This window comes from Scyliorhinus canicula, chromosome 3 (genome assembly GCF_902713615.1).
Source record: "Scyliorhinus canicula chromosome 3, sScyCan1.1, whole genome shotgun sequence".
Classification (NCBI taxonomy): domain Eukaryota; kingdom Metazoa; phylum Chordata; class Chondrichthyes; order Carcharhiniformes; family Scyliorhinidae; genus Scyliorhinus; species Scyliorhinus canicula.
In genome coordinates, this window is record NC_052148.1 from 276,762,683 (window position 1) to 276,775,639 (window position 12,957).

The window sequence follows — 12,957 nt, forward strand, 5'->3', positions numbered from 1 at the left end:
AGCCCGGAGAAGGATCTTGCTACAATGGAAGGATGCGAGGCCCCCAAGCGTGGAGACCTGGATCAATGACATGGCGGGTTTCATTAAGCTAGTTCCTCCTAAACTCAGTTCTAAATCTACTTCCCCTTATTTTGAGGCTATGCCCCCTAGTTCTGCTGTCACCCGCCAGTGGAAACAACCTGCCCGCATCTATCCTATCTATTCCCTTCATAATTTTAAATGTTTCTATAAGATCCCCCCTCATCCTTCCAAATTCCAACGAGTACAGTCCCAGTCTACTCAACCTCTCCTCATAATCCAACCCCTTCAGCTCTGGGATTAACCTAGTGAATCTCCTCTGCACACCCTCCAGTGCCAGTACGTCCTTTCTCAAGTAAGGACAGTAGCAGCAGCAACCCGGGGGGGGAGGGGGAGAAGGGGGAGGGAAAAGGGGGGGGGGGAGACGATGACTATGTTTGTTTATTTAATTTTAATTTATTTTTAAATTCTTTTGTTGTTCACTGGGGTTGGGGGGATGTGATACATGCGTCAATATGGTCTGGGGGGTGTTACAGTTATTATGGGTTATTTTGTTGCATTTCATTGTTTGTCGTTATGTTTTATATTTTCTGTAAAAAATTCCAATAAAAATTATTTTTAAAAAAAATAAATATTCCTTTGCCTTGTTAACCATTCCCAAATACATTACCTCACACTTCAGACTGGGCTCCATTTGCCATTCAGCTGCCCACCTGACTGGCGCATTGATATCTTCCTGTAATCCTCAGCTTTCTTCTTCGTAGTCAACCACACCACCAATTTTTGTATCGTCTGCAAATTTCTTATTCGTTCAAGTCCAATTCATTGAGAAATACAGGGAACTGAACCCTGTTTACTATTCTCCAATTTAAAAATAATCATTTATGACAACTTGCTGCTTTATCTCCTTCAGCCAATTTGTTTAGTCTGAGTTGACACGGTCCTTCCTATTCCATTATTAACCAGTCTTTTATGTGGTGTTTTGTCAAAAACCTTCTTATAATCCAAATGGACAACGACCACTGCTTTCCTTTGATCTCTGTTACTTCATCAAAACAATTCAATTAGATTAGTCAAGCAGCACCTTTTCCAGCTTTGTGCTGGCTCTCTCTCCTTAGCCAATCCAAACTTCACCAATTGCCAGTTGGTATTGTTTCTAAAACCTTATCTACCAATGATGTGAAACTGACTGACCTGCTCTTTCTTGAAATGAAAAAAAAAAATGAAAATCGCTTATTGTCACGAGTAGGCTTCAATGAAGTTACTGTGAAAAGCCCCTAGTCGCCACATTCCGGCGCCTGTCCGGGGAGGCTAGTACGGGAATCGAACTGTGCTGCTGGCCTGCTTTAAAAGCCAGCGATTTAGCCCAGTGAGCTAAACCAGCCCCTTGAATAAGGTTGTAACATTTTCCAATCCTCTGCCACCTCCCCATAGAGTGAAGACTGGACAATTAACGCAATCCCTTCTGTTAACTCCACCCGCACTTCCTTTGGATTTAGATTTATTGTCATGTGTACCGTGGTACAGTGAAAAGTATTGTTCTCCGTACAGTCCAGACAGATCGTTCCATACATGAAAAAACATAGAACATACATAAATGCACAGTGTAAATACATAGACACAGGCATCGGGTGAAGCATATGGAGTGTGGTACTACTCAGTAGAGAAGGTGTGTGAAGAGATCAGTTCAGTCCATAAGAAGGTCGTTTAGGAGTCTGGTAACAGCGAGGAAGAACCTGTTTTTGAATCTGTTCGCACGTGTTCTCCTGCCCGATGGAAGAGGTTGGAAGAGAGAATTACCCTGGTGGGAAGGATCTTTGATTATGCTGCCTGCTTTCCCCCGGCAGCGGGAGGTGTAGACAGAGTAAATGGGTGGGAGTCAGGTTTGTGTGATGGAGCTGTAGTCATAGATTTCATAGAATTTACAGTGCAGAAGGAGGCCATTCGGCCCATCGAGTCTGCAACGGCTCCTGGAAAGAGCACCCTACCCCCAAGGTTAACACCTCCACCCTATCCCCATAACCCAGTAACCCCACCCAACACGAAGGGCAATTTTTGACGCTAAGGGCAATTTATCATGGCCAATCCACCTAACCTGCGCATCTTTGGACTGTGGGAGGAAACCGGAGCACCCGGAGGAAACCCACGCACACACGGGGAGAATGTGCAGACTCCACACAGACAGTGACCCAAGCCGGAATTGAACCTGGGACCCTGGAGCTGTGAAGCGATTGTGCTATCCACAATGCTACCGTGCTGCCCCTATAAATAGGAGTCTGACGTCGGAGTCCTTGTTGTCGAGATGCTCCAGGGATGAGTGTAGGGCCGGGGAGATGGCGTCTGCTGTGAACCAGTTGCGGCAGTATGCAAATTGCAGTGGAGCGCGGCATTCTGGGAGTATGGAGTTGATGACCAACCTCTCGAAGCACTTCATTATTATAGATATCGAAGCCATTGAGGCACGTTGCCTGCTTTACCGGTATGATGGTGGTCTTCTTGAAGCAGATGGGAATCTCGGAACGGGGAGGCAGAGGTTGAAGATGTCTGCGAACACACCTGGCAGTTGGTCCGTGCAGGCTCGGAGTGTGTGACCAGGGAGTCCTTCAGGATCCGCCGCTTTCCGTTGGTTCACTTTTAAGAAGGCCGATCTGACTCAGGAAGCTGTGAAGACATTCTTAACCGGATTCTCTCGCTTAAGTTTCAGCTTATATGCCGGGAGAAGGAGCACAGTCTTGTCCAATTTTCTGAAGAGTGGTTTGGGGATGGATTGTTAGGCGCCCTTGATGTTTCTGTGGTAGTGGATGTTGGGGCCACTGGTGGGTGTGTTGGTTGAATTTTGGCAGTACACTCGAGTTGGCCTGGTTGAAGTCCCCGGCAACGATGAACAAGGACTCTAGGTGTTCTGTTTCATTGTTATTTATAGCGGTGTACAATTCATCAACTTTTAAAAACCTAGGTTGTACGTCCTCTGGACCAGGTGACTTTTTTAAAGATTTAGAATACCCAATTATTTTTTCCAATTACGGGTCAATTTAGAGTGGCTAATCCACCTACCCTGCACATCTTTAAGTTGTGGGTTCTCCGTTATACCAGCCGATTGATGGGGTTTCCAATTGTGGGGCAGCCCCACGCCGTCGGGAAACTCCTGGGCGCCGGCAAAACGGAGAATCACGCCGGCGGAGAATCCCGGCCAATAAGTGCTGAATTCACCAGTGGTTGTACAGGTGGACTATGAATGTCAAAAATACGAAACTTTTGTAAAGAGAGTTCACTTGCATTTTAATCACATCTAATGTGGATTATTTACGATAGTCCTTGAGCTTTTGCAAACCTACCTCCCCATCATCTTTCTGGAGACACCCCATTTCCCCCGGGAATGGGGCATCTGCAGGGGAAGCAAAGGGATTAGGCAAGCACCAGAGGATTGCGAGCCATGTGCAAGAACTCACACACAGGCTGAGCCTTTGTCCTTCACACTCTCATCTGTCCCAGGATCCCAGCGTTGTGGAAACTGCAAGCTGAGATTCCCATTCAGGTGGGATGAGCGACATTTCTGCCCACCTCTGATTACCCAATCCACATGCAGCAGATATCCACCACCAGGCTCTACATAGTTGCGATAAAACATTCGAGTTACCCTGAATCCGACTCACCTTCTGCATCCCCACCAACAATCAGAGGCATCCCTTCACATGACATTGTCGCACCCTCAACATGCCATCCTGTGTTCCCACTGCCCCCTTTAACCGTTACCTTCCCCTCCTACCCCAGTTTCCCCCCCCCCCCCCCCCCCCCCAGGAATCCTCCATTGACTCCTCTGCCCCCTCCCTCTAGCCCCCTTTTCCTTCAGTAGCCCCAATTGCCCTTCACAGGCAACAGGCACCTCTCTGCCAGCACTCCAACACAGCCCTTCACCCCCTCCCTTTCATCCCTCCTCACACCCTCCCTTTCCTTACCAACTCACCCACTGCAAGACCCCGGCTCAATCTCTCGGTTTCCTCCAGCAGACCCACCTGGTTGTTTTTTTCATCTCCATGTTTGTGACCCTGAATCCCCCGCTAGCTCCCCTACAGACACTCATAACCCAGTAGCCTGCAGCTTGGAGATCGGAGCCCTGGAAGACATTGTTGCTGCACAATGGGAATCCTGGTTCGGATCTGTTCCGGATTGGTGTGATTCCCTGCTGGCGTCATGGATGATTGGGTGTTGGGCAGGGAGGCAATTCCTTCAACTACATTCCACTAACGGGATGCAAATCCATTTCACGCCAGCCTCTGGTGGGAATCGCGACCCGCCATGATAGCCAGGAGCTGAAATCCCACCAACATTTACACCAGCAGAAAGCAACCTTTGAGTTCCCGCTTCATTGTCTCCCTGGTTCCTGCCTCCCATTAACAGCCACGTGGGACAGTGGAGAAATCTGCCCAATGACCCAACCCCCCCCCCCCCAAAAAAAAATTAATATCTTTTTCAAATTAGGGAGGCAAAAACCGCACATATTTTATTATTATATATAATTTAGGGGCTGGTTTAGCTCACTGGGCTAAATCGCTGGCTTTTAAAGCAGACTAAGCAGGCCAGCAGCACGGTTCGATTCCCGTACCAGCCTCCCCGGACAGGCGCCGGAATGTGGCGACTAGGGGCTTTTCACAGTAACTTCATTGAAGCCTACTCGTGACAATAAGCGATTTTCATTTTCATTTCAATTTTTTTAAATTTAGAATACCCAATTACTTTTTTCCAATTAAGGGGCAATTGGCGAGGCCAATCCACCTATCCTGAACATCTTTCTGAGTTGTGAGGGGTGAGACCCACGCAGACACGGGGAGAATGTGGTTATTATATATCATGGAATAGTTTGAGTAATATTACTGCAATTAGGTCACAAGAATATCTTGGTTCCCATTAAAATATAACAGGGATTGCTGTAGTTTAACGACCCTGATTCAGTCATGTAAACAGCATAATGTTGCTGGTCCAAGGTGACCATTGGCTGTTTCCCCTTTGAGGGGGAGAGCTGACGGGTGGGGATTTAACCTGAGGGTCACCACACCTCAGGGGCAAGGTTGAGAAGGCGGGACCTTCATGGCTAACCTCAGCTGGTACTGGGATTGAACCCACGCTGCTGCCTTGCTCTGCATCACCACCCAGCCCGGTACGGGGATTGAACCCACGTTGCTGCCTCGCTCTGCATCACCACCCAGCCCCCCAGCCCGGTACGGGGATTGAACCCACACTGCTGCCTCGCTCTGCATCACCACCCAGCCCCCCAGCCCGGTCCGGGAATTGAACCCTCGCTGCTGCCTCGCTCTGCATCACCCCCCAGCCCTGTACGGAGATTGAACCCACGCTGCTGCCTCGCTCTGCATCACTAACCAGCCCCCCAGCCCGGTACGGGGATTGAACCCACGCTGTTGCCTCGCTCTGCATCACTAACCAGCCCGGTACGGGGATTGAACCCACGCTGCTGCCTCGCTCGCCATCACCACCCAGCCCGGTACGGGGATTGAACCCACGCTGCTGCCTCGCTCTGCATCACCACCCAGCCCCCCAGCCCGGTACGGGAATTGAACCCTCGCTGCTGCCTCGCTCTGCATCACTAACCAGCCCCCCAGTCCGGTACGGGGATTGAACCCACGCTGCTGCCTCGCTCTGTATCGCCCCCCCAGCCCCCCCAGCCCGGTACGGGGATTGAACCCACACTGCTGCCTCACTCTGCATCACCACCCAGCCCCCCAGCCCGGTCCGGGAATTGAACCCTCGCTGCTGCCTCGCTCTGCATCACTAACCAGCCCCCAGCCCGGTACGGGGATTGAACCCACGCTGCTGCCTCGCTCTGCATCACCCCCCAGCCCGGTACGGAGATTGAACCCACGCTGCTGCCTCGCTCTGCATCACTAACCAGCCCCCAGCCCGGTACGGGGATTGAACCCACGCTGCTGCCTCGCTCGCCATCACCACCCAGCCCCCCAGCCCGGTACGGGAATTGAACCCTCGCTGCTGCCTCGCTCTGCATTGTGAACCAGACCCCCCCCCCCAGCCCGGTACGGAGATTGAACCCACGCTGCTGCCTCGCTCTGCATCACTAACCAGCCCCCCAGCCCGGTACGGGGATTGAACCCACGCTGCTGCCTCGCTCGCCATCACCACCCAGCCCGGTACGGGGATTGAACCCACGCTGTTGCCTCACTCTGCATCACCACCCAGCCCCCCAGCCCGGTACGGGAATTGAACCCACGCTGCTGCCTCACTAACCAGCCCCCCAGCCCGGTACGGGGATTGAACCCACGTTGCTGCCTCGCTCTGCATCACTAACCACCCCCCCAGCCCGGTACGGGGATTGAACCCACGCTGCTGCCTCGCTCTGCATCACCCCCCAGCCCGGTACGGGGATTGAACCCACGCTGCTGCCTCGCTCTGCATCACCCCCAGCCCCTCAGCCCGGTACGGGGATTGAACCCACGCTGCTGCCTCGCTCTGCATCACCCCCCAGCCACCCAGCCCGGTACGGGGATTGAACCCACGCTGCTGCCTCGCTCTGCATCACTAACCAGCGCCCAGCCCGGTACGGGGATTGAACCCACGCTGCTGCCTCGCTCTGCATCACCACCCAGCCCCCCAGCCCGGTACGGGGATTGAACCCACGCTGCTGCCTCGCTCTGCATCACTAACCAGCGCCCAGCCCGGTACGGGGATTGAACCCACGCTGCTGCCTCACTCTGCATCACTATCCAGCCCCCCAGCCCGGTACGGGGATTGAACCCACGCTGCTGCCTCGCTCTGCATCACCACCCAGCCCCCCAGCCCGGTACGGGGATTGAACCCACGCTGCTGCCTCGCTCTGCATCACTAACCAGCGCCCAGCCCGGTACGGGGATTGAACCCACGCTGCTGCCTCGCTCTGCATCGCCCCCCCAGCCCGGTACGGGGATTGAACCCACACTGCTGCCTCGCTCTGCATCACCACCCAGCCCGGTACGGGGATTGAACCCACGCTGCTGCCTCGCTCTGCATCACTAACCAGCCCCCCAGCCCGGTACGGGGATTGAACCCACGCTGCTGCCTCGCTCTGCATCACCACCCAGCCCGGTACGGGGATTGAACCCACGCTGCTGCCTCGCTCTGCATCACCCCCCAGCCCGGTACGGGGATAGAACCCACGCTGTTGCCTCGCTCTGCATCACTAACCAGCCCCCAGCCCGGTACGGGGATTGAACCCACGCTGCTGCCTCGCTCTGCATCACTAACCACCCCCCCAGCCCGGTACGGGGATTGAACCCACGCTGCTGCCTCGCTCTGCATCACCCCCCAGCCCCCCAGCCCGGTACGGGGATTGAACCCACGCTGCTGCCTCGCTCTGCATCACTAACCACCCCCCCAGCCCGGTACGGGGATTGAACCCACGCTGCTGCCTCGCTCTCCATCACCACCCAGCCCGGTACGGGGATAGAACCCACGCTGCTGCCTCGCTCGCCATCACCACCCAGCCCGGTACGGGGATAGAACCCACGCTGCTGCCTCGCTCTGCATCACCACCCAGCCCCCCAGCCCGGTACGGGGATTGAACCCACGCTGCTGCCCCGCTCTGCATCACCCCCCCCCCCCCCCCCCCCCCCCCCCCCCCAGCCCGGTACGGGGATTGAACCCACGCTGCTGCCTCGCTCTGCATCACTAACCAGCGCCCAGCCCGGTACGGGGATTGAACCCACGCTGCTGCCTCGCTCTGCATCGCCCCCCCAGCCCGGTACGGGGATTGAACCCACACTGCTGCCTCGCTCTGCATCACCACCCAGCCCGGTACGGGGATTGAACCCACGCTGCTGCCTCGCTCTGCATCACTAACCAGCCCCCCAGCCCGGTACGGGGATTGAACCCACGCTGCTGCCTCGCTCTGCATCACCACCCAGCCCGGTACGGGGATTGAACCCACGCTGCTGCCTCGCTCTGCATCACCCCCCAGCCCGGTACGGGGATAGAACCCACGCTGTTGCCTTGCTCTGCATCACTAACCAGCCCCCAGCCCGGTACGGGGATTGAACCCACGCTGCTGCCTCGCTCTGCATCACTAACCACCCCCCCAGCCCGGTACGGGGATTGAACCCACGCTGCTGCCTCGCTCTGCATCACCCCCCAGCCCCCAGCCCGGTACGGGGATTGAACCCACGCTGCTGCCTCGCTCTGCATCACTAACCACCCCCCCAGCCCGGTACGGGGATTGAACCCACGCTGCTGCCTCGCTCTCCATCACCACCCAGCCCGGTACGGGGATAGAACCCACGCTGCTGCCTCGCTCGCCATCACCACCCAGCCCGGTACGGGGATAGAACCCACGCTGCTGCCTCGCTCTGCATCACCACCCAGCCCCCCAGCCCGGTACGGGGATTGAACCCTCGCTGCTGCCCCGCTCTGCATCACCCCCCCCCCCCCCCCCCCCCCCCCCCCAGCCCGGTACGGGGATTGAACCCACGCTGCTGCCTCGCTCTGCATCACTAACCAGCCCCCAGCCCGGTACGGGGATAGAACCCACGCTGCTGCCTCGCTCTGCATCACTAACCAGCCCCGCGCCCCCCCCAGGACCCCGGAGCCCGTCCGCGCCGCCTGGTCCCGCCGGTAAGGTAGGTGGTTTGATTCACGCCGGCAGGACCGGCCTGACAGCGGCGGGACTTCAGCCCATTGCGGGCCGGAGAATCGCCGGGGGGGGGGGGGGGGGGGGGGGGGGGGGGGGGCGCGGCGGCCTGCCGACAGGCGCAGCACGATTCCCGCCCCCACCGAATCTCTGGTGCCGGAGACTTCAGAAGATGGCGGGTCGGGATTCACGCCGGCCCCTGGCAATTCTCCGACCCAGGGGGTCGGACAATCCCGTCCCAACTGTCTAGACAACTGAGCTAAACCGGCCCCCGACAGGATGACATTGTATGTACAGCAAAGATACCAAGCTCGCTGGATTGTCCTGTAAAATATCCAGCACGGGACCTATGGGATGGGAATCATCCTCTCCCTCCCGGTCCTGGCGAAGTACAAGTTACCCCCTAGGGGCGGCATCCCTAATTAACCTGTCGATAAATGGTTGGCCAGTAAGGCACCGATCCAAGAGGAATCTGGTAGGGAGTTACCGAGCATTGACTTACCGTATTGTAAATAAATCTAGTTGTCTGCTCAGAGAGGACTCTGCGTGTCCTTATTAATCCTGGTTACAGTTATTGTTAGTCAATTATATCAAACTAATTGGACATGAAGTATTTCTGATTGGAACTGACCTGCCTGCCCAGCTGTGCAAGAACTTCTTGGATAAGTGCTCTGACGGTACTCTCCATATTAATCGGAATGGTAATGTACGCCACGCCAAACCTGAAACACAGAAACATCGTTGAACCAACAGATGAACATTCAAAAGGAAGAAATATTAACTGTCACTGAAATCATAACATTTCATACCAAACTGCTACTCCGAAAAATCCCAAAAAGTGTAATCAAACTTAAATGTAAACAATTCAATCCAGGCCAGCTATTGGCTTTAATCAAAATCAGGGGCTGGATTCTCCGTCCTGTGACGCACGGAGCGCGGTTCCCGATCGGACGGAGGATTGAGAGTCAGGGGGAAATCAGGATCAGAACTATGTCATCCTCGGACCCCCCCCCCCCCCCCCCCCCCCCCCCCCCCCGGTGGAGCCGGGGTCGAGGTTCACAACCGTGCGCTAGGAGGAGGATGGAAATGAGGTTGAATGGGTCTGTGGGGTGGGTAATCCCTCTAGTCAAGGAGTGTCTGTGGGGGTTCCTTCAGTTAGGCTGTACCAGGAAGGGTCTCCCTATTCAAAGGTTTTCTGGGATGTTTGACTATTCGGGTGATGTCTCCCTATTTATATGAGCGGCACTGTAGCACAGTGGTTAGCACTGTTGCTTCACAGCGCCAGGGAACCCCTGTTGTGGAGGTGCAATCGGGGTGTAGCGCTGCTTTGGGTTGGGGAGGAGGGGCCTTCCACGGGACTTCGCTAGTGGGCCACCTGCATGAAATGTAGGCCCGAAGCGGAAATCCCTTGTATTCCTCGCCATGCATAAGTTAGCAAGGGAAACGGAATTGTAATTATCTCTGTCTGAAATGGTTTACCCTGAATCCTCAGACTGTGACCCTGGTTCTGGACACACCCACCATTGGTAACATCTTCCCTGCATCTTCCCTGCATTTATACTGTCTAGTCCTGTTAGAATTTTATAAGTCTCTATGAGATTCCCCCTCATTCTTCTGAACTCCAGCGGGAACAATCCCAACCGAGTCAATCTTTCTCATATGACAGTCCCGCCATCCCTGGAATCAGTCTGGTAAACCTTCGCTGCACTCCCTCGAGAGCAAGAACATCCTTCCTCAGAGAAGGAGACCAAATTCACACAATATTCCAGGTGTGGCCTCACCAAGGCCCTGTATAATTGCAGCAACACATCCCTGCTTCTATACTCGAAACCTCTCGCAATGAAGGCCAACATACCATTAGCCTTCTTTACCGCCTGCTGCACCTGCATGCTTACCTTCAGCGAATGGTGCACAAGGATACCCAGGTCCCGCTGCACACTCCCCCTTCCCAATTTACAACCGTTCAGGTAGCAATCTGCCTTCCTGTTGTTGCTTCCAAAGTGCATAATCTCACACTTATTCAAATTATACTGCATCCGCCATATTTTTGACAAACTGTCCAGATCATGCTGTAGGATCCCTGCATCCTCATCACAATTCACCCTCCCATCTAACTTGGTGTCATCTGCAAACTTTGAGATGTTACATTTTGTTAACTCATCCAAATCATTAATATATGTTGTGAATAGCTGGGGTCCCAGCACCGATCCCTGTGGTACCCCACTGGTTACTGCCTGCCAATTTGAAAAGGACCCATTAATTCCTACTCTTTGTTTCCTCTCTGCCAACCAGTTTTCTATCCACCTCAATACATTTCCCCCAATCCCATGCACTTTAATTTTGCACAATAATCTCTTATTCGGGACTTTGTCAAAAGCCTTCCGAAAGTCTAAATATACCACATCGACTGGCTCCCCCTTGTCAACTGTACTGGTTACATCTTCAAAGAATTCCAACAAATTAGTCAAGCATGATTTTCCCTTCACAAATCCATGCTGACTCTGACTGATCCTGCCACTGCTTTCTAAATGTTCCGCTATAAAGTCCTTGATAATGGATTCAAGAATTTTCCCCACTATCGATGTTAGGCTGAGTGGTCTATAATTCCCTGCTTTCTCTCTACCTCCCTTTTTGAATATCGGAGTGACGTGAGCTACTCTCCAATCTACAGGGACTGTTCCAGAGTCTATAGAATCCTGGAAGATGACCACCAACGCATCCACTATTTCCAGAGCCACCTCCTTAAGCACTCTGGGGCGCAGATTCTCAGGCCCTAGGATTTATCCGCCTTCAATCCCATCAGTTTTCCCAGCACCATTTCTCTACTAATGTTGATCTCCCTCAGTTCTGCCCTCTCACTAAATCTTTCATTCTCCAACATTTCTGGTGTTTAATTTGTATCCTCATTTGTTTTTTTTTTTAAATCTAGAGTACCCAATTTATTTTTCCAATTAAGGGGCAATTTTGCGTGTCCAATCCACCTAGCCTGCACATCTTTTGGGTTGTGGGGGCAAAACCCACGCAAACTCGGGGAGAATATGCAAACTTAACATGGACAGTGACCCAGAGCCACGATCAAACCTGGGACCTCGGTGCCATGAGGCAGCAGTGCTAACCACTGCGCCGCCCTCTGTGTCCTCATTTGTGAAGACAGAACCAAAGTATGTATTCAATTGCTCAGCCATTTCTTTGTCCCTTATTGTGCATTCCCCTGTTTCTGTCTGTAGGGGGCCTACATTTCTCTTTGCCAATCTCTTTCTCTTCACATATCTATAGAAACTCTCAGTGTCAGTCTTTATGTTCCCTGCAAGTTTCATCTGTCTTACCTGTTATACTCCGTGCATTGAAGCAGATACACTTCAGACCTCCAGGCCCACCTCCCTCAGCCTGCCCTTCCTCTTAGCCAGCCTGCTCCTGCTACCAGGCGCATCCCAAGTCTCTACACTTGCTGGCTTACTGTCCTGATTCCCACCCCTCTGCCAAATTAGTTTAAACCCACCTGAACCATACTAGCAAACCTCCCAGCCAGGATATTGGTGCCCCTCCAGTTCAGGTGTAATACGTCCTTCTCGTATAGGCCCCAACCTTTCCTGGAAGACATCCCAATGACCCAAAAAACTGAAACCCTCCCTCCTGCACCAGTTCTTTAGCCGTGTGTTCAACTGCACTATATCCCTGTTGCTGGCCTCGCTAGCACGTGGCACCGAGAGTTATCCTGAGATTACTATCCAAGAGATTCTGATTTTTAATCTTCTACCCAACTCCCTAAATTGCCGTGGCAGGAATTCGCTACTCTTTTTACCTCTGTCATTCGTGCCAACATGGACAATGACCTCTGTGAGAGGGAGTAACTGAAGGAGATCAATATCAGTAGAGAAATGGTGTTAGGTAAATTGATTGAATGCTGATAATCCCCATGGGCCAGAGAATCCACATCCCAAAGAATTTAAGGAAGTGGCTCAAGGAAAAGTGGATGAATTGGTGGTCACCTTCCAGGATTCTATAGACTCTGAAACAGCTCCTGCAGATTGGAGAGTAGCTAATGAAACTTCACTATTTAAAAAGGGAGGTCAGGAGAAAGCAGGGAATTAGAGACCAGTGAGGCTGATGTCAGTAGTGGGGAAAATTATTGAATCCATTATCAAGCAGTTCGAAGTTTTTGATTATACTTGCCAATTGACCTGCGAGTGAAATTACCACCCATTGGAAATTAGGGGACAACTTTAGTTTATGAGCACTTACAGCCAGCAGATGGAGGAAGCTTCTGTCCAATTTAAATTTAATCCAGGTCCTTGTGCCGGAAGATATGGGGC

General features: G+C 53.1%; 1 protein-coding gene across 1 annotated transcript in view; it reads right to left on the bottom strand.

Moving 5' to 3' along the window:
- Nucleotides 1-12,957, bottom strand: part of LOC119963580 (diacylglycerol kinase theta) — a 199,813-nt gene that overhangs the window by 133,613 nt on the left and 53,243 nt on the right. The window contains exon 9 of the mRNA XM_038792910.1: nucleotides 9,276-9,366. Coding sequence (XP_038648838.1) covers nucleotides 9,276-9,366 — 91 coding nt within the window. The remainder of the gene's footprint in view (nucleotides 1-9,275; nucleotides 9,367-12,957) is intronic.